Raw genomic sequence first — 27,684 nt, 5'->3', positions numbered from 1 at the left:
TGATGAAAGTGAAAGAGGAGAGTGAAAAAGTTGGCTTAAAGCTCAACCTTCAGAAAGCTAAGAGCATGGCATCTAGTCCCATCCCTTCATTGCAAATAGATGGGTAAACAATGGAAACAGTGACAGACTTTATTTTGGGGGGCTCCAAAAATCACTGCAGATGGTGACTGCAGCCATGAAATTAAAACACGTTAACTCCTTGGAAGAAAAGTTATGACCAACCTCAGATCAGATCAGATCAGATCAGCCGCTCAGTCGTGTCCGACTCTTTGCGACCCCATGAATCGCAGCATGCCAGGCCTCCCTGTCCATCACCAACTCCCAGATTTCCTCAGACTCACGTCCATCGAGTCAGTGATGTCATCCAGCCATCTCATCCTCTGTTGTCTGCTTCTCCTCCTGCCCCCAATCCCTCCCAGCATCAGAGTCTTTTCCAATGAGTCAACTCTTCGCATGAGGTGGCCAAAGTACTGGAGTTTCAGCTTTAGCATCATTCCTTCCAAAGAAATCCCAGGGCTGATCTCCTTCAGAATGGACTGGTGGGATCTCCTTACAGTCCAAGGGACTCTCAAGAGTCTTCTCCAACACCACAGTTTAAAAGCATTAATTCTTCGGCGCTCAGCCTTCTTCACAGTCCAACTCTCACAACCATACATGACCACAGGAAAAACCATAGCCTTGACTAGACGAACCTTTGTTGGCAAAGTAATGTCTCTGCTTTTGAATATGCTGTCTAGGTTGGTCATAACTTTCCTTCCAAGGAGTAAGCGTCTTTTAATTTCATGGCTGCAGTCACCATCTGCAGTGATTTTGGAGCCCCCCAAAATAAAGTCTGACACTGTTTCCACTGTTTCTCCATCTATTTCCCATGAAGTGATGGGACCGGATGCCATGATCTTCGTTTTCTGAATGTTGAGCTTTAAGCCCACTTTTTCACTCTCCACTTTCACTTTCATCAAGAGGCTTTTGAGTTCCTCTTCACTTTCTGCCATAAGGGTGGTGTCATCTGCATATCTGAGGTTATTGATATTTATCACAGCAATCTTGATACCAGCTTGTGTTTCTTCCAGCCCAGCGTTTCTCATGATGTACTCTGCATGTAAGTTAGATACACAGGGTGACAATATACAGCCTTGACGAACTCCTTTTCCTATTTGGAACCAGTCTGTTGTTCCATGTCCAGTTCTAACTGTTGCTTCCTGACCTGGATACAGGTTTCTCAAGAGGCAGATCAAGTGGTCTGGTATTCCCATCTCTTTCAGAATTTCCCACAGTTTATTGTGATCCACACAGTCAAAGGCTTTGGCATAGTCAATAAAGCAGAAATAGATGTTTTTCTGGAACTCTCTTGCTTTTTCCATGATCCAGCGGATGTTGGCAATTTGATCTCTGGTTCCTCTGCCTTTCCTAAAACCAGCTTGAACATCAGGAAGTTCACGGTTCACATATTGCTGAAGCCTGGCTTGGAGAATTTTGAGCATTACTTTACTAGCGTGTGAGATGAGTGCAATTGTGCGGTAGTTTGAGCATTCTTTGGTATTGCCTTTCTTTGGGATTGGAATGAAAACTGACCTTTTCCAGTCCTGTGGCCACTGCTGAGTTTTCCAAATTTGCTGGCATATTGAGTGCAGCACTTTCACAGCATCATCTTTGAAGATTTGAAATAGCTCAACTGGAATTCCATCACCTCCACTAGCTTTATTCGTAGTGATGCTTTCTAAGGCCCACTTGACTTCACATTCCAGGATGTCTGTTTCTAGGTGAGTGATCACACCATCATGATTATCAGGGTCATGAAGATCTTTTTTGTACAGTTCTTCTGTGTATTCTTGCCACCTCTTCTTAATATCTTCTGCTTCTGTTAGGTCCATACCATTTCTGTCCTTTATCAAGCCCATCTTTGCATGAAATGTTCCCTTGGTATCTCTGATTTTCTTGAAGAGATCTCTAGTCTTTCCCATCCTGTTGTTTTCCTCTATTTCTTTGCATTGATCACTGAAGAAGGCTTTTTTATCTCTTCTTGCTATTCCTTGGAACTCTGCATTTAGATGTTTATATCTTTCCTTTTCTCCTTTGTTTTTCGCTTCTCTTCTTTTCACAGCTATTTGTAAGGCCCCCCCAGACAGCCATTTTGCTTTTTTGCATTTCTTTTCCATGGAGATGGTCTTGATCCCTGTCTTATGTACAATGTCACGAACCTCATTCCATAGCTCATCAGGCACTCTATCTATCAGATCTAGGCCCTTAAATCTATTTCTCACTTCCACTGCATAATCATAAGAGATTTGATTTAGGTCATACCTGAATGGTCTAGTGGTTTTCCCTACTTTCTTCAATTTAAGTTTGAATTTGGCAATAAGGAGTTCATGGTCTGAGCCACAGTCAGCTCCTGGTCTTGTTTTTGCTGACTGTATAGAGCTTCTCCATCTTTGGCTGCAAAGAATATAATCAATCTGATTTCAGTGTTGACTATCTGTGATGAAAACCATAATCTTACAAATTCAGGGAGGTTGACAAAAGCAAGAAGAAATATAAATAAAAGCACAAGGCATATCATAATCAAATGAAAACCAGTGATGAAGAAAAAATGTTCAAAATAGAGGGAAAATGTCATGGATGGACAAAAATAGAATGGTATCACATATCATTAGAAACAATGCAAGCCAGAAGATAGTTGTATGTGTGCCACTCAGTCATGTCTGACTCTGCAACCCCGTGGACTGTAGCCTGCCAGACTCCTCTGTCCATGGAGTTTTCCTGGCAAGGATACTGGAATGGGTTGCCATTTCCTTCTTCAGGGGATCTTCCTAACCCAGGCATCCAACTGGGGTCTCCCACATTGTAGGCAGATTCTTTACCATCTGAGCCACCAGGGAAGACAGAGATATCTTTAAAGTACTGGATAAGGGCTGATGGGGATGGTCTGTCCACTTGGTGTTCTATACCAAGTAAAAATATCCTTTAAAATGAAGGCAACATAAAGACTGTTTTAGACAAAGAAAGCAGAAACAATTTCTCATTAGCAAACCAGAGGAAAAAAAAGTTAAAGGAAGTGCTTTAGTCAGAAAAAGGTTATATCAGAGAGATTCTTGGAGCCACAAGAAGGAATAAAAGTTCCAGAAATGGATAAGTATAGAGAAAATTTTTTCTTGTTTTTAAATGATAATTGATTATCTAAATTTGAGCAAAGAATAATGACAATTTATTATGGGGTATATTATATATGTAGAAGTGAAGTGGAGGTGACAAGCAGCACAAGGCTGGGAGGACAAAAATGGAAATATACTATTGCAAGTTTCTTGTAATGTAAGCAAAATGCTATAGTATTACTTGAAGGTAGACTATGATAAGTTGTATGCTGTGAACTGAAGGGCACTGCGAATAAAGTAAAGCTAAAAAGCCAACAGTGGAGGTAAAAAGGAAATGTTAAAAATACTCAATTAATCCAAAAGAAAGTAGGAAAGAACAGAAAATAATGAACAAAAGCCAGATGGACAAATAGAAAACAATAGCAGGATGGTAGATTTAAACCTAAGCATATCAATAATTATATTAAAAGCAAATGGGAAGAACACTACAACTAAGAGGTAGCTTTTAAGACTGAATTGAAAGCAACACCCAACTTGATGCTGAACTCAAGAAATCCACTTTGAAAACAAAGATAGATAAAAAGTAAAGGATGGAAAGTATATCACAGTAACTAATTAAATCAAACAAAATGGATGCATCATTCCATTTACATGAGAACACAGGAAAGCAAAACATAGAGACAGAAAGCAAATCAGCAGTTGCCTGTGTGCAGAGAGTAGGGGAAGGTATTGACTACAAATGTACATGGAAACTTCTTGGGGTGATGGAATTGTTCCGGACCTCCATAGTGATGGTAGCTATAGAACTGTACATATTTATCCAAATTTAGCAAATATTGTACTTAAAATTGGTGAATTGCATTGTTTGTCATTTATACCTCAGTAAAGATGATGAAAGGGTGAGGGAGAGAGAGAAGGGGGGAGGAATAAAGAGGAGAAGAAAAGGAACAGGAAAGGGGGAGGGGAAGAAAAGAAATTAGCCATTTGTTTTCCCAGTCATTTCAGTTACAGTAGTTTCCACTGGCCTTTTGCTCCATCATGTTAAACATTTTAGCCCTTTTCTCTGATCCTTAATTTCTACTCATATTTACACTCTAATGGTCTTACCTTCCACCTTAGGGAATTTATTGACTGTTTTACTAAACAAAGATAACTGAATCCCAAAGAGAAATTCTGGTACCAGTCGATGATGTGAAACTCTTACCTAATTAAATGAGGAATTCCTCAGAAGAAACTGCTCTTCCCTCTTGCTGTCGAACATCGACCTCTGCCCTTCCTGTCCTCACTTGCTCCATCTCTAGCCACATCTTCCTTTTGTTGCTGAAAACGCCACCCAACCCTCTGCTCTGCTTTTACTCTTGAGCATCACAGTTTCCTTTCTTCAAAAAGGAAGACCATTTCTATATCCTCCCCCATCTCCCACCAGTATGGAAAGCTGAACACATGAAGGTCTTACTGGTGGGCCTTCTAGGTACACAAAGGACTGAAGTAAAGCATGTAAACTTCAGAGGGTAGATACATTTCATAATCACAAGAACAACTTGACTGCTAGACTCTGAGACTCTGGGGAAAGAATTGCGATAATCAGATGGTAGAGATGTGATAAAGGGCTCAGAGTGGCATCAATCGGAAAGAAGACATGAAACCGAGTGAAACAGTATATAAGTAGATGTGAATGTACTTAGAACCCATGCTAACAGGTGACTGAATATTCTTACTTATGGACTGGGAGAAAATATTTGCAAAAATATATGCAATCTCCAAAATGTATAGACAGTTCATACAACTCAATGACAAAAAAAAAAAAAAGTCAAAAAATGGGCAGACCTAAACAGACAGTTTCCCAAAGAAAATGTACAAGTGGCCAACAGGTACATGAAAAGGTGCTCAACATCACTAATTATCAGAGAAATGCAAATCAAAACTACAATGAGCTATCACCTCACTCAGGTCAAAGTGGCCATTATCAAAAAGTTTATAACTAACAAATGCTAGAGAGGGTTTAGAGAAAAGGGAACCCACTTACACTGTTGGTGGAAGTGTAGACTGGTGCAGCCACTATGAAACACAGAACAGAGGTTCCTCAGAAAACTAAAAATAGAGTTGCCATATGATACAGCAATCCTATTTTGGACATACATCCAGATAAAACTCTAATTTGAAAAGATACGTGTACCTTAATATTCATAGAGGCACTATTTGCAACACCCAAGCCATGGAAGCAATCTAACTGTCCACTGACAGAGTGGATAAAGATGTGGTATATGTACATCTATCTATCTATACATACATACAATGGAATACTCAGTTCAGCTCAGTTCAGTCACTAAGTCATGTCTGACTATTAGCAACCCCATGAATCACAGCACACCTGGCCTCCCTGTCCATCACCAACTCCCGGAGTTCACCCAAACTCATGTCCATCGAGTTGGTGATGCCATCCAGCCATCTGATCCTCTGTCGTCCCCTTCTCCTCCTGCCCCTAATCCCTCCCAGCATCTGAGTCTTTTCCAATGAGTCAACTCTTCGCATGAGGTGGCCAAAGTATTGAAGTTTCAGCTTTAGCATCAGTCCTTCCAAAGTACACCCAGGACTGATCTCCTTTAGAATGGACTGGTTGGATCTCCTTGCAGTCCAAGGGACTCTCAAGAGTCTTCTCCAACACCACAGTTCAAAAGCATCAATTCTTCAGCACTCAGCTTTCTTCACATCCAACTCTCATATCCATACATGACCACTGGAAAAACCATAGCCTTGACTAGACAGACCTTTGTTAGCAAAGTAATGTCTCTGCTTTTGAATATGCTGTCTAGGTTGGTCATAACTTTCCTTCCAAGGAGTAAGCATCTTTTAATTTCATGGCTGCAGTCACCATCTGCAGTGATTTTGGAGCCCCCCAAAATAAAGTCTGACACTGTTTCCACTGTTTCCCCATCTATTTCCCATGAAGTGATGGGACTGGATGCCATGATCTTCGTTTTCTGAATGTTGAGCTTTAAGCCCACTTTTTCACTCTTCTCTTTCACTTTCATTAAGAGGCTTTTTTGTTCCTCTTTACTTTCTGCCATAAGGGTGGTGTCATCTGCATATCTGAGGTTATTGATATTTATCACAGCAATCTCGATTCCAGTTTGTGCTTCTTCCAGCCCAGCTTTTCTCATGATGTACTCTGCATATAAGTTAAACAAGCAGGGTGACAATATACAGCCTTGACGTACTCCTTTTCCTATTTGGAACCAGTCTGTTGTTCCATGTCCAGTTCTAACTGTTGCTTCCTGACCTGCATAAAGGTTTCTCAAGAGGCAGGTCAGGTGGTCTGGTATTCCCATCTCTTTCAGAATTTTCCACAGTTTATTGTGATCCACACAGTCAAAGGCTTTGGCAGAGTCAATAAAGCAGAAATAGATGTTTTTTTGGAACTCTCTTGCTTTTTCTATGATCCAGCAGATGTTGGCAATTTGATCTCTGGTTCCTCTGCCTTTTCTAAAACCAGCTTGAACATTTGGAAGTTCATGGTTCACATATTGCTGAAGCCTGGCTTGGAGAATTTTGAGCATTACTTTACTAGCGTGTGAGATGAGTGCAATTGTGTGGTAGTTTGAGCATTCTTTGGCATTGCCTTTCTTTGGGATTAGAATGAAAACTGACCTTTTCCAGTCCTGTGGCCACTGCTGAGTTTTCCAAATTTGCTGGCATATTGAGTGCAGCACTTTCACAGCATCATCTTTGAAGATTTGAAATAGCTCAACTGGAATTCCATCACCTCCACTAGCTTTGTTCATAGTGATGCTTTCTAAGGCCCACTTGACTTCACATTCCAGGATGTCTGTTTCTAGGTGAGTGATCACACCATCATGATTATCAGGGTCATGAAGATCTTTTTTGTACAGTTCTTCTGTGTATTCTTGCCACCTCTTCTTAATATCTACTGCTTCTGTTAGGTCCATATCATATCTGTCCGTTATCAAGCCCATCTTTGCATGAAATGTTCCCTTGGTATCTCTGATTTTCTTGAAGAGATCTCTAGTCTTTGCCATTCTGTTGTTTTCCTCTATTTCTTTACATTGATCGCTGAGGAAGGCCTTATCTCTGCTTGCTATTCTTTGGAACTCTGCATTCAGATGCTTATATCTTTCCTTTTCTCCTTTGCTTTTTGCTTCTCTTATTTTCACAGCTATTTGTAAGGCCTCCCCAGACAGCCATTTTGTTTTTTTGCATTTCTTTTCCACGGGGCTGGTCTTGATCCCTGTCTCCTGTACAATGTCACAAACCTCCGTCCCTATTTCATCAGGCACTCTATCTATCAAATCTAGGCCCTTAAATCTATTTCTCACTTCCAGTGTATAATCATAAGAGATTTGATTTAGGTCATACCTGAATGGTCTAGTGGTTTTCCCTACTTTCTTCAATTTCAGTCTGAATTTGGTAATAAGGAGTTCATGATCTGAGCCACAGTCAGCTCCTGGTCTTGTTTTTGCTGACTGTATAGAGCTTCTCCATCTTTGGCTGCAAAGAATATAATCAATCTGATATCGGTGTTGACCATCTGGTGATGTCCATGTGTAGAGTCTTCTCTTGTGTTGTTGGAAGAGGGTGTTTGCTATGACCAGTGCGTTCTCTTGGCAAAACTCTATTAGCCTTTGCCCTGCTTCATTCTGTATTCCAAGGCCAAATTTGCCTATTACCCCAGGTGTTTCTTAACTTCCTACTTTTGCATTCCAGTCCCCTATAATGAAAAGGACATCTCTTTTGGGTGTTAGTTCTAAAAGGTCTTGTAGGTCTTCATAGAACTGTTCAACTTCAGCTTCTTCAGCATTACTGGTTGGGGCATAGACTTGGATTACTGTGATATTGAATGGTTTGCCTTGTAAACGAACAGAGATCATTCTGTCATTTTTGAGATTGCATCCAAGTACTGCATTTTGGACTCTTATTGATCATGATGGCTACTCCATTTCTTCTAAGGGATTCCTGCCCACAGTAGTAGATACAATGGTCATCTGAGTTAAATGCACCCATTCCAGTCCATTTTAGTTCGCTGAATCCCAGAATGTCAACATTCACTCTTGACATCTCCTGTTTGACCACTTCCAATTTCCCTTGATTCATGGAGCTAAAATTCCAGGTTCCTATGCAATATTGCTGTTTACAGCATCGGACCTTGCTTCTATCACCAGTCACATCCACAGCTGGGTATTGTTTTTGCTTTGGCTCCATCCCTTTATTCTTTCTGGAGTTATTTCTCCACTGATCTCCAGTAAGTAGCATATGGAATACTACTCAGCCATAAAAAAGAATGAAATAAGGTCATCAGTAGAAACATGGATGAACCTAGAGATTATCATACTAAGTGAAGTAAGTCAAACAGAGAAAGACAAATATGATATCACTTTTAGGTGAAAATCTAAAATATGATGCAAATGAACATTTTTACAAAATAGAAAGAGCCTCACAGACATATAAAACAAGCTTATGGTAACCAAAGGGGAAAGGGAGTGGGAGAACAATCAATTAGGAGTTTGGGGTTAGCAGATACAAACTACTATATACAAAATTACTATGACAACAAGGTCCTACTGTATAGCACAGATAACTATTTTTAATATCCTTAATAAACTATAATGGAAAATAATATTTAAAAAGATATACATATGTAACAGAATTATTTTTTTATTCACCAGAAACTAATATAGCATTATAAATCAACTATACTTCAATAAAAAATTTAAGGATTTTAAAAATATTGGCTGTCTTGTCAAGTATCATAGAGAAGATACAGCTCATCCTCATATTCTCTGATGATTTCCTGATCAAAGGTTACTTACTTCTTTGATTAAATTTAAACAATAATTATTTAGACACACTGGAAAATTAACTTGCTAACCTTTAAATAATGTATAGTAACATTTCTTATTCACTTCAGATCACCATAGACTCAGAGTTTTCATAATTACACAGACATAGAAGTGGATCTAAGTGAATCTTTCCACATAATGAAGGTTTACTATAGAAAGGCACAAACATCTTCATTGAAAGCTTATGGTCCTGCAGATTTAAGAGTAGTGAAAAAGTCTCAGAAACTCTTCAGATATTCTCATGGCTTTTACTTCTCCAGGTGCGTCTTACTCTGACCACACACTCCCCATGGAGAAGATGGATGATGCTGTAGCTCCGGGCCAAGAATATACCTATGAGTGGATTATCAGTGAGCACAGTGGGCCCACCCACGATGACCCTCCATGCCTCACACACATCTATTACTCCTATGTAAATCTGGTGGAGGACTTCAACTCTGGACTGATTGGACCTCTGCTTATTTGTAAGAAAGGTAAAAAAAATTCAATGCCAACAAAGATGTTGGACTGGTAAGGAGCACTGTCATGAAATGAGGTTTGAAAGTACCTTGCGATCTTTTCATAAATTAAGAGAAGGGTGCAGAAACCAGATCATTGTTTGACACTGATGTTTGAAGGGTGGAATCTTCTCTTTCTTCAATCCTTCCTTCATCTTGGTCCTGGGAGTCTCTCCCAAGTAAATCTTTGTCTGAGAGTATGTTCTGCTGCCATGCCCATATGATCTGTAATATTTACCTCAAGGCCAAGTCTTTTTGAAAGTATACAGCAGCCTACATACTCTGCTGAGAGTCCTTGGAAAGAATTTCGAATAATATACCTGAGGTTTGGGTTGGTAATTTGGTCTATAAATACACAAAACTCTAAGTTTCTTTCTTGTAAACAAGCTGAACACTTTGGGTGGTAGACTTCAAACACACTCAATTGACTTTATAAGAAATTTCATTGGCTGGGCTTCTTAAGGAGTAAGCTTGGATTATTTTACCCCAAAGAATTTATCCCATCTTTTATTAAAATAAACAACCACAACGAATTTCACTGTGGGAAGCCATATGATGGATTCACCACCTGTCTATCCAAATACACATACCAAACCTACACAATGTTCCTAATTCATTTATTCACTACACAAACACATATTTTCATTGCCTGGTATACAGAAGATACTGTGATGACACTGAAAAAGATTTTCAACTTATGAAAGTCTCTTATTTCATTTTATTATCAGCTGCATTTTTTCCCCTCATGAGAATAGATTAATCTTGACCCTCTCAACCAATTCTCTATTTCTCATTACAGATACTAGCAAGATGGCTCTATTAAACTTAGAGTGTGATGCTTTTCCCAGATGAGCTATGGGACCTATATATTGACTTATTGACACTGGAAGAAATGGCTACTTTACTAAAGTCTTGACAGTCATCAAATGTTTTCTCTATGTGTCAGATCAAATTTACCTTTAAATTCCCATTCCTCAAGGCTATCAGATGTCAGAGGGAAAAGGTGGTATCAGGATTTTAATAAGCATTCAATCATTATTACTTGATAGATGCTATTTTTTATAAGAATGTCTTACAGTAGACATCGGTGTGATTGGCTGCTTATCTAAAACACTGCCATCTAGGAATAGCTAGAGTCTTCTAACTTGGATGTTATTAAAACTATGTCTTTTTTCATAGGCACCCTAACCGAGGATGGAACTCAGAAAATGTTTGAGAAGCAACATGTACTAATGTTTGCTGTGTTTGATGAAAGTAAAAGCTGGAACCAGACATCATCCTTAATGTACACAGTCAATGGCTATGTGAATGGGACGATGCCAGGTAATACACAGGCTGTGTTGAAAAACTAGTTGAAGCATTGGTCCCATTGTTTCCCTAAGGCCCTAGGGAAGTTGACTATACTATTTTTTTTTTAACTTCTGATCTGAAAGGTCATGTAATCTAGTTTAGTAGTTCTCAAGATTTTATCATCCTATATAAAAACAAAAAACAACAACAAAAAACTAGCAAGTACAACAGACAAATTAGAAGCTAAGAGAATCATGTGATCTTACTAGATATCATGCTCTGAGCAGGTTTCACCTGCATTTCCAAGAAGACCTCCAGGATATCAGCTTGGTCTTCAGTGACTTGTGTGGTTCCTGCTGCACGGTGACCATACCTTCCTCCAGAGAGGAAGCCTTAGAGGACAGAATTCAAGGTCAATCCCTAGCAGGAAAGGTCAGCAGGAAGAATGCAATGAAGACATTTACAGTGAAGATGACTAGGAGACCAGGAGAAATATCCAGTATATGAAAATGCTACCAGCATTGCAAAAGACGATGAATGAGTAATATTCAATGACGTGGGATATTTTTCTCTTCATTTGCATTTCGACTCTTGTGAAAAAGCAAAATTATAACTATTGTTAAGAGAAAAAAAATTGACCCCCATCTAAACCACCTCTGCTTCTCTCTGATAGAAATGACCTAGAATCAAAGATCCTGTGGAGGAAAAATGGGAGAAGTGAACATATTACTTTATTAAACAAACTATGCTTCAAAGCACTAAGCTTCTCAGAAGCTATTTTCTGTATCTGAAAATCACAAATGGCTTCTCTTACTAAAAATGAAACTCGTTAAGAGTTGAGGTCTGGATATTGCTTTTAAATTGTGTTCCCTTTCATTTGATTCCATCTTCCCAGTCAGGGCTTTATACTCACATGACTCTGGGTTTTGATTCAGAGTTTAAAAACTTTAGTTAACTGAGCACATCTGACCTCACACCTTGCTCACTTCTCTACCTTATTGTGTTTTTTTGGCAGTTAACTGTCTCAATGTACTTTCTTACAAAAATGGGTTAATCATCTATCCTGGTGCAGAGGGTACTCAAGAATGTTTTTTTACAGATAACATAGCGCATCTAGTACTATGGGCCTTAAGGGGAGTGGTCAAAAGAGAAACTGTATGTGTCCTGGCAGAGTAAATTGTCTGTGCAAATGCAGAGAAGAAGCCAAAGTAACCCATATGAAAAAAATAGCAATTAATAACTCTATGTGGGCATAGAATTTAAGAACTTATAGTTGAAAAAGAGTAGTTGGGGTTAAGAAGGGCGACATAGGGAAATGTCATTAGTAGAAACAGAAAAGTTAATGCTTGTTAAACTGCCTTATGGAGTAGTATAAATTGAAAAACTATGATAAATGCAAGCACAGATGTATATAAGGCTCAAACCAATATAAGCATTGATTTGAGATAGATAAATTCTTCCACCAAATCCTCCTACCTTCCAGCTTCTTGTTCTTACCCATGATACCAGGAAATGGTCTTGTTACAGTGGTCTAAAACAGACAAGCCCTCATTCCCTCTTTGTGTGAGGGACTGAATCATGGCCCCACAATCTAATATCAAGTGATTATAGATCTGAAATTTAAAACCCAAGCCAAGGATAGAAGCCAAGGTTGGAATCTCCTGCAGAGCAGATTAGCATTTTCACGGTCACTGTGGGAGCAAAGAAGGAGCCAAACAGCTTTTGTCCTCAGTTCTCATTACTCCATCCATGAAACGCTCCCAGTGACCCAGTATAATGAGGACTTACCCGCTGCATATTAAGGAGGTCCTATAACACACAGAGTAACTCATTGCCTTGTCATTAAAATAATCAATCAGTGGGTAAAGAAACAGTGCATGCATGCTAAACCACTTCAGTCATGTCTGACTCTTTATGACCCCATGGACTGTAGCCCACCAGGCTCCTCTGTCCATGGGATTTTCCAGGCAAGTGCCCTGCTCCAGAGGATCTTCCCAACCCAAGGATCAAACCTCCATCCCTTACATCTCCTGCATTATCAGGCAGGTTCTTTACCACTACTAGCACCACCTTGGAAGACCAAAGAAACAGTATAAACTCCTTAAAGTATCTTCACTTAAACTTGACCCCAAAACTCAGCCCTATTGGAGGTTTGGCCCTTAAACTCAGCCCTATTGGAGGCTCTGGCAACTCCAGCTGAGCCCAGGTTGGTTGTAGAGTGACCAACTACTCAGGCTTGCCCAGGGCTTTCTCAATTCTAAAATTGAAAGTTCTGTATTCTGGGACCCCTCTGTTCTTGGTAAACCAGAAGTGTTGGTCACCTACTTGCCTCTCTCTTTGGATCTTAGCAGTCCCTGTGTTTCTGAGCTAACATCCCCCATCTCTGGGCTCTTAGTACCACTTATTGCAATGAGTTGTGACTACTTGTTTGCTCATGACTCAGATGTCTGCTTTTCTAGGGAAGGTACCATAGTGGGAGTGTTTATACCCCCAGAATCTTGCATAAGGCCTGATGCAAAGCAGGTGCTCAAAATGTATCTGGTGAGTGAATTATTTTATCACAGACTGCTGATGACCTGTGTTGGCCCCCATCTCTCCCTCAGATATAACAGTCTGTGCCCATGACCACATCAGTTGGCATCTGATTGGAATGAGCTCTGGGCCAGAACTGTTCACCATCCATTTCAATGGTCAGGTCCTGGAGCAGAACCATCATAAGATCTCAGCCATCACTCTCGTCAGCGCCACGTCCACAACCGCAAACATGACCGTGAGCCCCGAGGGAAGGTGGACCATAGCTTCTCTCATCCCCAGACATTTTCAAGGCAAGAAATTCCTCCACAAGTCTTGCTTATGAATGTAGGATCCTTCTTTCTTCCTACCTAGGCACTAACTCTCTCATTCTCCTTACAAGCTGCCCACGCTCCAGACATAACATTTCTTGGTCCTCAAAAACAAAATTTAGATACTTTGCTCTTAGACTTATAACTTGTTAGTTGGGGATGGAGGAAGTAGAAAAATTGACAAATATTTTTAAAAATGATGCAAAAGCCAACAAGATCTCTACTTCCTTGAAAGGAGAAAAGAGGAAGGAAACAAAAACATATCTGCAGATATTCTTTCTTGGGGTATTCAATATGCAGCTAAAGGAAAAGAAGTAGATGTTGGAGCCAGTCAAACTTCTGTAAATTTATAGAAAGACCAAGTTATAGACAGTGAAAAAGTTTTAACATGAAAAGATTGTCTTTCATAACAAGACGAGCACAAAGCCTTGCCCACAGAGGAACTCAGTGGATGTGTATTGACTGGAAAAAACAGAATCTAACCAGCTGAGGATTTTAAAGGACATCAGTGAATTCTGGTGGGAAAAAAAATCAACTTAGGTTGTTATATGCTGTCAGGTAAACAAAATAATGCTCTACTGCACATTGTTGCTTTAAAACTGTTAGGAGAAAGGTTTCTGTACATAATAGTAAATATCACTATAGGAAATCATTGTGTTACCAAAATAATGTGTATAAAAGCAAGACATACAAAAAAGAGACACTTCTGGGATCATTTCAGTTTTTGTTCAAACTGAGTGGTCAAAATTATATTTGAAGTAATGAATTGTCACAATATTCCTAGAAGATAGAGTCCCAAATAACAATGAAATAATAAAACTAACATTACTGAGTTTAAGTACTTTTGTCTTTTTACAATTTCATATAGTATATATTAGTATTAATATTATCTTAATTTTACAAACAGATGATAGGAAAAATGAGAAATTGACAAGATCTAAGTCATAAAGTTTTAAGAGTCTGGAAATTACACAAAATTTTTCTCCCTTGAGAAGTACAAAGAAAACCTTTCCAATTTTTTCCCCCTAACCCATCCTCTCTCTTTCCTTTGCTCTTTATTCTTGCCTTCCTCACTGTACTAAAATAGTTTCAAACCAAAATACTCAAAAGTTTTCTAAGTACTATATTCACTGTTATTACTGAAAACTTCCACAAATTTATTTAAAAGATTTGCATTTCTATCAGCCTTAATGTCTTCTCTCAAATTCTTCCATTTCCCTTACGTTCTAACTCAGCTGGGATGCAGGCTTACATAGACATTAAAAACTGTGCAAAGAAAACCAGAAATCCTAAGAAACTAACTCGAGACCAGAGGCGGCACATTAAGAGATGGGAATACTTCATTGCTGCAGAGGAAGTCATTTGGGACTATGCACCTATAATACCAGCAAACATGGACAAGTGAGTTTGGAGGGGTTCTTACTACTGTGCAAATGTTCATGACATGGTCTATAGGGTCCTAGATTCATAGAGTCCTAGATCCATAGGGTGAAATGTCATGAGTTGACAGCTTTCAAGGAAATACGTGTATTGGATTTCATTTTCAAGTCAATCTGAAATTACTCCATACTTACCAAGAGAACTCAGCATGATAATAACTATAGTCATAGGAACAACAACAATAATAATAGCAGCTACCACTTGTTGAATGCTTCCTATTGCCAAGCAGTGTGGTAAACCTTTCTAAGAGCTTTAACTCCACAATTAGAAACAGCTCTTATTTATTTTAGAGATTAGGAAATGGGAGAGCTGGATTAAGAAAATTAGAAATTCAAATAGCTCTTAAACACTTGAAAAACACTCAAGCTCACTCAAGAGAGATATGCAAATTATTAATAAACTTCTGTGGAATACTATTTTTCACCTATCATCAGACTCACAAGTTCAGATGATATAATCTAGTAGCAAGACTGTAGGAAACAAGCTCTATCATGTATTACTGGTGAAAGAGTGAACTGGAAAACCATTCTAGAAGATAATTTGGCAGCATGTATTAAAATTACAAATGCATATATCTTTTGACCCAGCAATCCCACTCTGGGAATTTACTATATAGATTCATATATTTGCTTACAGGTGAAATGAAGTATGTACTGGATGTTCACAGCTGCATTGTTAGCAGTAGCAAAGGCTTGGAAACAACCTATGCAAGTGAAAGTTGCTCAGTCGTGTCTGACTCTTTGTGACCCCATGGACTGTAGCCCACCAAGATCCTCCTTCCATGGGATTTCCCAGGCAAGAATACTGGAGTGGGTTTCCATTTCCTCCTCCAGGGAATCTTCCAGACCCAGGGATTGAACCTGGGTCTCCTGCATTGCAGGCAGATTCTTTACCATCTGAGATACCAGGGAAGCCCTGAAACAGCCTATAATGTCCCTCAATAGGAATGTATGAGTATATTCACACAATACTAGGCGTCTGTTTTAAAAAGGAGGCAAACATTCTCTCTCTACTAATACAAAAGTTCTCCAAGAGATATTTTTGAATTAATAAGTCGAGGGAACAAGATAGTAGAACAGCAGATTCCCCTACTTGTATCCCGCACCAAGGGGATACCACAAAAATACAAAGGAACACAAGCGACTACTACAAACAATATATACCAGTAAATTGGATAAGTAGCAGAAAGGGAAAACGGTCCTAGAAATATGCACTCCACCAAGACTGAATCAAAAAGAAACAGAAAACCTGAACAGATCAACAAGTAAGAAGATCGAATCAGTAATCAAAAACCTTGAAATAAAAGAAGCCCAGAACCAGATGGCTTCACAAGTATATCATACACGAATCCTCAAACTCTTCCCAAATATTAAAGAGTAGGGAACACTTCCAAACTTATTTTACAAGGGCAGCATTACTCTTATACCTAAGCTAGATAAGGACATTATAAGAAAAAAATTACAGGCCAATATCCTTGATGAACATAAATGCCAAGTTATCAAAATATTAGTAAGCTGAATTCAATACCACATTGACATTATCATAAACTATGATCACACCTCCTGATTTCAAACTATATCACAAAGCTATAGTTATCAAACAGCATAATAATGTCATAAAAACAGACACATAGACCAAATGAACAGAAGCAAGGACTCAGAATAAATATATGCATGTATAGTCAATTAATCTTTGACAAGGTCACTAAACATACACACTGGGGAAAGGATAGTCTCTTCAATAAATAATGGTGGGAAAACTGGATATCCACATGCAAAAGAATAAAATTATACCCTTAGCTTATTACATACAACATATACAAAAGCTAAGTAAAAATAAATTAAAAACTTAAATGTAATATCTGAAACCATAAAACTCCTGGAAGAAAACAAAACAAAGAAGCTCTTTCACATTGGTCTCAGCAATGATTTTTTTGACTATGACACCAAAAGCATAGAGTAACAAAAGCAAAAATAAACAAGCAGAGCTACATCAAACTGAAAAACTTCTGCAAAACAAACAACAAAATGAAAAGGTAACCTACAGAATGGGAGAAAATATCAGCAAACCATGTATCTGATAACAGGTTAATAGCCAAAATACTGGGTTGGCCAAAAAGTTTATTCAGGTTTTTCCACACTATAAAAGGAACTCATGTAATTCAATGGCAAAATAAACAAATGAAAACAGCCTGATTAAAAAATGGGCACAGGACTTAAACTGACATTTTCCCTACAGAAAACATACAAATGGCCAATAGGTATATGAAAAGGTGTCCAGCATCACTAATCATCAAGGAAAAATCATATCCTTGATGAGATATCACCTCACACCTGTGAGATGACTAGCACGCAAAAGAGGTAACAAGTGTTGACGAGGGCACAGAGAAAAGGGAGTCCTTGTACACTACTGATGAAAATATAAATTGGTGCAGCCTTTATGGAAAACAGGCTTCCCTGGTGGCTCAGACGGTAAAGAAACTGCCTGCAATGCAGGAGACCTAGGTTCAATCCCTGGGTCAAGAAGACCCCCTGGAGAAGGGAATGGCAACCCACTCCAGTATTCTTGCCTGGAGAATCCCCATGGACAGAAGAACCTGAAAGTCCATGGGGTTGTAAAGAGTCAGACACAACTGAGTGACTAACACTTTTACTTGTGGAAAACAGTAAGGAACTTCCTCAAAAAATTAAAAATAGAATTACTGTATGATTCTGCAATCTCACTTCTGGGTATATATCCAAAGGAAATGTAGTATATCCTACCAAAGAGATGCCTATACTTCCATGTCCACTGCAAGTGCTAATCATGATAGCTTAAACGTGGAAACAACCTAAGTGCCTATCAGTGGAGACATATATGTGTATGTATGTTACAATTATACGTGTAATAATTGCATAGTATTCAGCCTTAAAAAAGAAGGAAATCCTGCCATGTGCAATAATATGGATGAACCTGCAGGACATTAGGCTAAGTGAAACATTCCAGACACAGAATGACGTATGCGGAATCTAAAGTTGAACTCATAGAAGCAGAGAGTATAGTGGTGGTTGCCAGGGGCTGAGAGGGTAAGGGGAATGGGAGAAGTTGATCAAAGTATACCAGTTTTCAGTTTTAAAATGAATGAGATCTGGAGACCTAATATAGAGCATAGTATATTAACTAAAGTTAGTAACACCATAGCTAAGAACATTGTATTATATTCTTGAAATTTGTTAAGACAGTAGATCTTAAGTGTTATCAAAATTAAAAAAATAAGCAACTAGGTGAGGTGACAGAGTGGTTATTGGCTTGATTGCGGTAATCTCATGTACTCATATACAAATCATTATGTTGTAAATCTCAGATACATACATTTCTCAGTTATATTTTAATAAAGTCAGAAAATGCAACAAAAAATTCAAGGTATGGTACAGAATATGCAAATAGCTGCTTTTTGTTAGAGGCATGAGAGGAAAAGAATATTTATATCTGCAAGTCATATTTGCATAAAGATGCTCTGGAATTATCTACTTGAACTGAATACAAATGAGTATTTAGGAAAGGCAGGAAGAGTTAGGGAAGTGGGGTTAAGAAAAAAAAAATCCAGATTGCTCTGTAGCAGCAATCAGTGCTTTTTATTGTATATAATAAATCCATAAAATGCATAAACTCTATTATGGAACTCTGCTTTTACAAACAAAGGCAATAAAAAGGACCAAGGGGGAAAGTAGTTCATGTTATCTCCCCTAAATCATTTATTGCAGTAGCTACAGAAGACAGGTGAAGGCAGTTGGTTTTCAGTTGGCACCAGGACTGGGTGGATAGTGGAAGGGATAGCCCAACAGTACAGAACTATGTTTAATAAAGACAGTAGAAACTTCCCAGAGTGGGAATGTGTTCTTTTAGAGATGGAGAAATACCTGGAAAGCCAATTGCTTGTTGTTTTAGTCACTAAGTTGTGTCTGACTCTTTTGCAACCCTATGGCCTGTAGTCCATCAGGCTTCTCTGACCGTGGAATTTTCCAGACAAGAATACTGGAGTGGGTTGCCATTTCTCTCCAGGGGATCTTCCCAACCCAGGCATCAAATCCACACCCCCTTCATTGGCAGGCAGATTCTTTACCACTGAAATTCTTAGCCATCATGGGAGCCCTTAGGAAAGCCAACAGGATACTATAAATTAAGTGATACTTAAGAACAATTCATAGTGTATCTTATCCTTTCATCCAGGTAGACCTTTCAGAGATAGCTACTCTAGAAACCAGAGAGATAGGAAGATGTAAGTAGCTGCTTCTAACCAAGATTATGACTTCATCAGTGGTGGAGGAGACAGATCAGAGGTTTCCAGTTTTCCAACTAGAGAGACGATATCAGGACTTTGCAAATCACATTAAGGTTTTCCTCCCTGCCCCCCCAAGAAAACTAGCATTTTATCTAATTCAAGAACAGAACTTCTAAACATAGACTCCCATCCTATTGAGTTCTCTACTTGAGAAAAATATTTAATCTTTTAAACTTTATTTCACTTTAAGAAAATACAGATCTCTGCATTTGGATAATTTCTCAAACCGAATTGGAAAACATTATAAGAAGGTTGTCTACAAACAGTACCAAGATGACTCCTTCACCAAACGCCTGGAGGATCCCAGTAGTGAAGGAGATGGGATCTTGGGCCCTATTATCAGAGCCCAGGTCAGAGACACACTGAAAGTAAGTAACAGAAATACAGAATCATGGAAGAACTTGAATAGTGAAAAACAGATGATAAGTACTGGTTATTTATTTTTTTTAACGTGTCCATGTAATTTTGAATTCAAATGTGGTTTTAAATCTTTTTCGTATTTGCGTTTATTATAGCCTATCTCATAATACAAATCATCTAAAATAGTTGATCAGATTATAAAGGAATAAACCAAGGAGCCGATGTAACTGGGGTGAAGGATAATGTGGGGACAAAGAAAATAAAGCCAAGGATAAGTATGATGAAACACATACCATATGCTCCTATAATGTCTGCAAATTTTGTCCTAGGCTTTCTAGCAGCCAAAATAAACAGGTAAATAGGTCAGGCAAGATTCACAATAGTCATAAAAGAAGTACAATTTCCCCTGTTATTGAGACTTAGAGAAAGTTAGCCTATGGATGCTTAAAAAGAGCGTGCTGTGTGATGTGGTAGATGCAATCCTTGACCTATCTACAACTGGTATGATAAATGTAAAAGCTGCATGGCTTTTTATTTAATTATATTTATTTTTAATTGATTGATGATTCTTTACAATATTGGTTTGATTTCTTTTTGGAGGCCTCGGGGTCTTCTGCTATCATTTAGAGGTTACTCTGTAGGAGTTGTTCCATATTTTCATGAGTTTTTGATGTATTTGTCGGGGGGCAGGTGATCTCCCTGCTTACTCCTTGGCCATCTTCTTCCACTTCCTAAAAGTTGCATAGATTTTTAAAATGTTTCTCATTATAGCTGAGAGCATAACCAAATTGAATGAAAACAATTCATCAATGCGGTCTAAGCATGTAGTTCTCTGATGACTGGTCTCTGATGAAAGTAAATTTTGATACGTGTCAGGAACACTGAGTGTTCCTCAGGCTGGTTTCTTTACATGTTGTATCATGTCATCACCTTATCTTTTGGTAAGAACTAGACATCAGAGAATTAAAAGTTGCAATCCTTGGCTAGATTCTAGGATGAACATAATCTGCAGATTAAAGATGACCCGAATGCTTTAGCAAGCAACCAAGTAGAAGATAAGATTAATGTTGTTTTTTTAGATTAAGGAGGCTAATTAGGACTCCTGTGTGATGAAGCTGCTTCCTTCATCTCTTCATGGAAATGAACTAAGAGGATATCTTGCAGACAAAGCCAATTCTGTTCATTAAAAAATAAATAACCAAAGGGCAGAAAACCACCTTTCTCCTGTTTCTCTCTTCCTTCCCTCATTTCTGATCCCTTTTAGGTGCTCTTAGAAAGTATAAAGATGCCTCATTGGAAATTCAAAATCTGGCTATTTGCTATGCCCTGTCAAGAAGATGTTTTGTGAGGGACTTCCCTGGTAGTCCAGTAGCTACGACTCTGCACTTCCAGTGCAGAGGACCCGGGTTCAATCCCTGGTCAGGGAACTAGAGTCCATGTGCCACAACTAAGAGTTTGAATGCTGCAGTTATAAGACTATATGCCTAGAAGATTGAAGATCCTACAGGCCCCATCTAAGACCTGGTGCAGCCATGTAAATAATGAATAAATATTAAAAAAAAATAAGAAGATGGCATCAAGGACAAGGGTTTGGGAGATCTGGCAGACTGGAGAAGGGAAGGAGCAGATTCAAAGGCAGATGTGGTCCAAGCCAAAAGGAGAGAGAAAGGGAGATGGGGCTCAACTTGGAGAGGGTGATGTACCGTGAGGAAAACGTCACTTCTAAAATCAAACTTCTCTTTCCATTTTCCACCTTACTATGTAAGTGGAACTCTCTCAAATGCATCTGTCGGGTGATGGGAAGAGGTTGCCCCTCACATACACAGTTATTAGTTTGCATTCACATAAAGACACAAACACACATATGCACCATGCAACAAGTAAATACACAAAGCTAGCATTGTCTATTCTCATGATTGACCTTAAATCCTGAAATAATGGATTTGAATTAATTTTGTAGATCGTGTTCAAAAATATGGCCAGCCGCTCCTACAGCATTTACCCTCACGGTGTGACATTCTCTCCTTATGACAATGAAGTAAACTCTTCCTCAACCTCAGGTTTGAATCTTTCACGTCTACTGAATGAAATACTGACCTCTGAGAGACTGTCATATTGTCCCACTGTCCTTCTTGCCTGTTAGTATAACTTGTACTGTCAGATGGTATACATGTAGTGTGTGTGCTAAGTTGCTTCAGTGTCTGACTCTTTGTGACCCTAATGACTATAGCCTTCCAGGCCCCTCTGTCCATGGGATTCTCCAGGCAAAAATACTGGAGTGGGTTGTCATGCCCTCCTCCAGGTGATCTTCCCGACCCAGGGATGGAACCCGCGTCTCCTGTGTCTCCTGCATTGACAGGCAGGTTCTTTACCCCTAGTGCCGCCTGGGAAGCCCCCAATATACATGTAGGGGTATCCTCAGAATCACAACCAAACACTGCTTACTTCAGGGAGTTTGTTTATTCTGATGACTACAAAGTATGGTGTCCTTTGTTAGTGTAATAAGAGGCCTCAAGTGGACCAATATCTAATAGCTACAAGCTATCCAGAATAAAATGTGGAAAATTCTGAAAGAGATGGGAATACCAGACCACCTGACCTGCCTCTTGAGAAACCTATATGCAGGTTAGGAAGCAACAGTTAGAACTGGACATGGAACAACAGACTGGTTCCAAATAGGAAAAGGAGTACATCAAGGCTGTATATTGTCACCCTGCTTATTTGACTTATATGCAGAGTACTGGGCTGGAAGAAGCACAAGCTGGAATCAAGATTGCCGGGAGAAGTATCAATAACCTCAGATATGCAAATCACACCATCCTTATGGCAGAAAATGAAGAGGAACTAAAAAGCCTCTTGATGAAAGTGAAAGAGGAGAGTGAAAAAGTTAGCTTAAAGCTCAACATTCAGAAAACTAAGATCATGGCATCTGGTCCCATCACTTCATGGGAAATAGGTGGGGAAACAGTGCAAAGAGTGTCAGACTTTATTTTTTAGGGCTCCAAAATCACTGCAGCTGATGATTGCAGCCATGAATTTAAAAGACGCTTACTCCTTGGAAGGAAAGTTATGACCAACCTAGATAGCATATTCAAAAGCAGAGATGTTACCTTGTCCACAAAGGTTCATCTAGTCAAGGCTATGGTTTTTCCAGTGGTCATATATGGATATGAGAGTTGGACTATAAAGAAAGCTGAGCGCCGAAGAATTGATGCTTTTGAACTGTGGTGTTGGAGAAGACTCTTGAGAGTCCCTTGGACTGCAAGGAGATCCCACCAGTCCATCCTAAAGGAGATCAGTCCTGGGTATTCATTGGAAGGACTGATGCTGAAACTCCAACACTTTGGCCACCTCATGTGAAGAGTTGATTCATTAGAAATGACCCTGATGCTAGGAGGGATTGGGGGCAGGAGGAGAAGGGGACAACAGAGGATGAGATGGCGGGATGGCATCACCGACTCGATGAACATGAGTTTGAGTAAACTCCGGGAGTTGGTGATGGACAGGGAGGCCTGGCATTCTGTGATTCATGGGGTTGCAAAGAGTTGGACACGACTGAGCGACTGAACTGACTGATCCAGAGTTCTGGACATCTCCCAGGAGGCTCAGTGTAAAGAATATGCCTGCCAATGCAGGAGCCTCAGGAGACACAGGTTCAATCCCTGGGTCAGGAAAATCCACTGGAGGAGGTAATGGCAGCCCACTCCAGTATTCTTGCCTGGAAAATCCCATGGTCGGAAGAGCCTGGTGGGCTACAGTCTATAGGGTTGTAAAAGAGTCACATATGACTTAGAGACTAAACAGCAACACCAATTCAAAGTTCTATCAAATGGAGCTTAATATAAAGAGAATATCCCTTTCTCAACACTGATTCTATTGAGAGCTCAATTATTTTAAATTACTCATTCATTTTTTACTTATTTTTTCCATGAAATAATTTTGAAAATCAAAACCAATTTTAAATATACTTTTTTTTAGGCAGCAACACCATGATCAGAGCAGTTCGACCAGGGGAAACCTACACTTATAAGTGGAACATCCTAGAATCTGATGAACCCACAGAAAATGATGCTCAGTGCTTAACAAGACCATACTACAGTAATGTGGACATCACAAGGGACCTTGCTTCTGGACTGATAGGGCTTCTTCTAATTTGTAAGAGCAGATCCTTGGATAGACGAGGCATACAGGTATTTTGTCCCTGAAGTAACCTTTCAGAAATTGAGAACTTCTGATGGGAATAGAGTAGTTCTCATTGGTAAATAACGGGGCTTTTGCATCTGAAGAACAGAAAATATTTGTAGTCCCTTTTTAGCGTGAATGTAACAAGGCTTATTCCTTTAGTTACTTTATTGTCTTATTTATTTCTTAGATAAGTCTTACATGGACTCTATTGGAGAAGACAAGTCTACAGTGCTATAACAGTACTTTTCGTTTGTTTCAAATTCCAGATCTGTCCATACTGGCTACATGATAAGCAAGTCACTTGGTTTCTCTTAATTTTTTCCTTTCATCAAAACAGTATTATTCCTTCCTAAAATTTTTACAGCGCTGTTTCAGGGCTCAGTGAGACATCACCTGGTAAAAGTGACTCTCACAAGGGCTTTGTTCACAGTGGGTTCACAGATGTCTGAATTTGTGGCTCCTCGGGCCCCGAGACCTGTGTGCCTTTAGTTTCTGAGAACTCAGTGTTGTAGGTAATCCTTAGGCCAGGATGCTAATCACTGCACACAGCACTTTTATCCTCCAGAGGGCAGCAGACATTGAGCAGCAGGCTGTGTTTGCCGTGTTTGACGAGAACAAGAGCTGGTACATTGAGGACAACATCTACAAGTTTTGTGAAAATCCTGAGAAGGTGAAACGTGATGACCCCAAGTTTTATGAGTCAAACATCATGAGTAGTAAGTCGGAGGCCTCTTTTTGTCCATCAGTTTTTTATTCCTGTGGCTGAAGTGTGACTGTATCAAGAGGCAGAGGTGTGAATTAGAATCCACTCACCTCTTAGTCTCACTTCCAGTCCAGGAATTTGGTGATGAAATTACTGGGTGATAAAGAACTCTTTTTACAGCAAGAGGTCAATGCTTGTTATCCTTAGACACCCTGTTGGTTTCCTGCTTCCAATACATGTGTGTGTGTGTGTCTGGGTGTGTGTGTGGGTGTGTGAGCACATGTGCATGAACACATGCTCTGAGCAGGGAAGAACAGGGTGAAGGGTGGGGGTAGCTGAGGGAAGAGGCCTTGGTCAAAGGTATCTGAGGATTTTAGACTGGGTGCAAGGTGAATAGTCTTTATGCCCAGGGCAGAAACAAGGTAAATGATCTAAAGCTAGACTCAAATCAAACTAAGCAAAATGCAAACAGGGAGCCAAGAGTCTTAGAAAGCCAATCCATGAAGAGGTTTGAAGTGAGCAGTAAGAAGTACAGAACAGAAAGAATAATCTGAGTCAGGATTCAGCAGGCTTTTCTGTAATTTTAAAGTCCGTGCTCAAAGCCACTGCTATGGGAAGTCTGGGAGAAATTTCACTGAGCCAGCTGGAAGCAAACTTCTCCACAAGGGTCAGGGTCCCTTTCCTCAGAGCTGGGAGTTACTGTACTCATTTTCTCTCATAAGTAATCACAGAAAGGAGGACAATTTCTCCACAGTCTGTTCATATAATTGCAGATGACTGACAGTTGACGATTATTAGAACTGGCAGTTACCAGGAAAATAACTCTGAACAGGGAGTCAGCCTCAGCATTTTTTGCTTAATTTCATTTTGGCAGCAAACCTGTCATAGTTCTAGACCAGTGCTGTCCATTTGAAATTATATATGAGCCATAAATACAATTTAAAATTTTCTAGTAGACATATTAACATTAAAGAGAGAAAGGTGAAGTTTGTTTTAGTAATGTTTTATTTAATATATTGCAAGTATTATTTAAACATATACTCAATATTAAAATTAAAGAGATTTACTTTATTTCTTGCTAAGTCTTGGAAATCCAGTGTGTACTTTATACTCACAGCACATCTGAATCCAGATTATCCATATTTCAAGTGCCCAATAGTCACTAGTGGCTAGTTGCTACCACATTAGTGCAGCTATAGATCATTTAGAAAATCTTCCAGAATCAGGTACAAAGTAAAAACACATTAGGTCAGCTGTGTGATAAGTATTTAAGTGCTCACTAGTGCCAGGCATTATACTAGGATGAGGGTTATTGTGGTAACCCTGGCAGACATAGACCCTGCCCTCATAGAAATCATCTGTGATTTTATTAACATGCTTAGTATATAAGTAAATACTGATACTGCCTAAAAATGTATCCCATTGAAAGAGAATGAAAATGTCTGAACTTGATAGCTGAGTGCAAACTAGAGATTATATAAATGCTAAGATGGAGCAATAAAAACTGAAAAATATGCTAAATAGACTTCATTTTTAGGGATAATTACTTGTATTCAATAACTAATGCTTTAAGAATTTGACTTTCTTATGTTATGCTTTTTCTCCAGGTAAAATTACTCTAGATAATATTCTAAGTTGACTCTCAGAATATCTTTGAAAGCAGACCTAGAGTATAAAATATACACTTAACAAATGAATAAATCAATGTGAATGAAGGCTTTGTTTTTATCCTGACCTTTCTCCCTTGGCTAACTTTAAAGAATAAGTTCTCATTTGAAAAGTCTGTGTTTGATGTTCAATCTGGTAAAGCTTATCCCATATAATCACTAAGACCCAACCAGAGTATCATTGGGTTATCGTTAGCCACATTTCCTCTTGTTGGTATAGACCTGATGTTTTAACAGATTTCACTCTTCCAGCTATTAACGGCTATGTGCCTGAGAGTATACCCATACTAGGGTTCTGCTTTGATGACACTGTCCAGTGGCACTTCTGCAGTGTGGGAACCCAGAATGACATTTTTACCATTCACTTCACTGGGCACTCATTCATCTATGGAAAGAGGCATGAGGACACCTTGACCCTTTTCCCCATGCAGGGGGAATCCGTGACTGTCACAATGGATAACGTTGGTAAGACTTGGATATTTAGAGGGGATCCTCTGCTCTGCCTGGTCTGCTGCAGCTCTTCAGACTACCACGCTTCCTGGGCTTCTCTCTCTGATTCCTGGTGGGCTTTCCTTTCAATACTATTCATGATTTCTGTTGGGAGAATTGATTACTCAAATGGGTCCAGTCCTTTTATGTGCATTTCATTTAACCTTCTCTGGGCTAAGTGAATGTCATTGCAATATGTGCCAAATGCCTAGGACTCAGTAGACAATCAACATGTTATATCTATGGAAGACTTGCCAGGAAATCACATACCATTTCAAAGAGATTCAATATTGTCTTGGATCCACTTGAATTATTTATTCCTTAGAAATACCTAGATGTTTCTTATTTCTTGGGAAACAATAGAAACAAAAGAAACAATAAGATGTTTCTTATTTCATCATCTTTCACCTAACTTCAGCTCTCTAACAAAATGTGCAACTCACAAGAGCTTTGATATTCAGACCATTTCATTCTTGGGCTTCCCAGGTAGCTCAGTGGTAAAGAACCCGCCTGCCAATGCAGGAGACATAAGAGACCTGGATTTGATCCCTGAGTTGGGAAGATCCCCCTGGAGAAGGGCATGGTAACCCACTCCAGTATTCTTGCCTGAAGAATTCCGTGGACAGAGGAACCTGGCAGGCTATAGTCCATAGGGTCGCACAGAGTCGGACATGACTGAAGTGACTTAGCATACATGTACATTTCATTCTTGATTCATCTCTTTTTGAATATATTCTAAAACAGGGATTCTCAAACTATTTGTGCTGAAAGTTTTTTCTCCCTAATTTGCACCCACCAATACTTTGGGTCCATATTCTGTCAAATAAGATCAATGTACTGATCACATGGCTGGATGTCATGGAAATGTCAGATTGCAAAAAGGTTTCCTATACTCTTTCCTCTCAATTTCATTCCTTATGTCACTGTGGAACAGTAACCAGCAGT

The 27,684-nt window shown here is 39.2% G+C and overlaps 1 protein-coding gene across 2 annotated transcripts in view; it reads left to right on the top strand.

The window, feature by feature from the left end:
• The window catches only part of F5 (coagulation factor V), an 80,983-nt gene that overhangs the window by 22,485 nt on the left and 30,814 nt on the right, over window positions 1-27,684 (top strand). For both annotated transcript variants that reach the window (XM_027564750.1, XM_027564751.1), the window contains exons 4-12: window positions 9,205-9,417; window positions 10,621-10,764; window positions 13,335-13,556; window positions 14,810-14,975; window positions 19,526-19,703; window positions 21,656-21,755; window positions 23,674-23,885; window positions 24,446-24,596; window positions 26,503-26,715. In XM_027564750.1, coding sequence (XP_027420551.1) covers window positions 9,205-9,417; window positions 10,621-10,764; window positions 13,335-13,556; window positions 14,810-14,975; window positions 19,526-19,703; window positions 21,656-21,755; window positions 23,674-23,885; window positions 24,446-24,596; window positions 26,503-26,715 — 1,599 coding nt within the window. The remainder of the gene's footprint in view (window positions 1-9,204; window positions 9,418-10,620; window positions 10,765-13,334; window positions 13,557-14,809; window positions 14,976-19,525; window positions 19,704-21,655; window positions 21,756-23,673; window positions 23,886-24,445; window positions 24,597-26,502; window positions 26,716-27,684) is intronic.

Source organism: Bos indicus x Bos taurus, chromosome 16, assembly GCF_003369695.1.
Source record: "Bos indicus x Bos taurus breed Angus x Brahman F1 hybrid chromosome 16, Bos_hybrid_MaternalHap_v2.0, whole genome shotgun sequence".
In the NCBI taxonomy this organism is placed as follows: Eukaryota; Metazoa; Chordata; class Mammalia; order Artiodactyla; family Bovidae; genus Bos; species Bos indicus x Bos taurus.
Note: the sequence above shows the minus strand (reverse complement) of the source record. Positions and strands in the feature narration are given on the sequence as shown.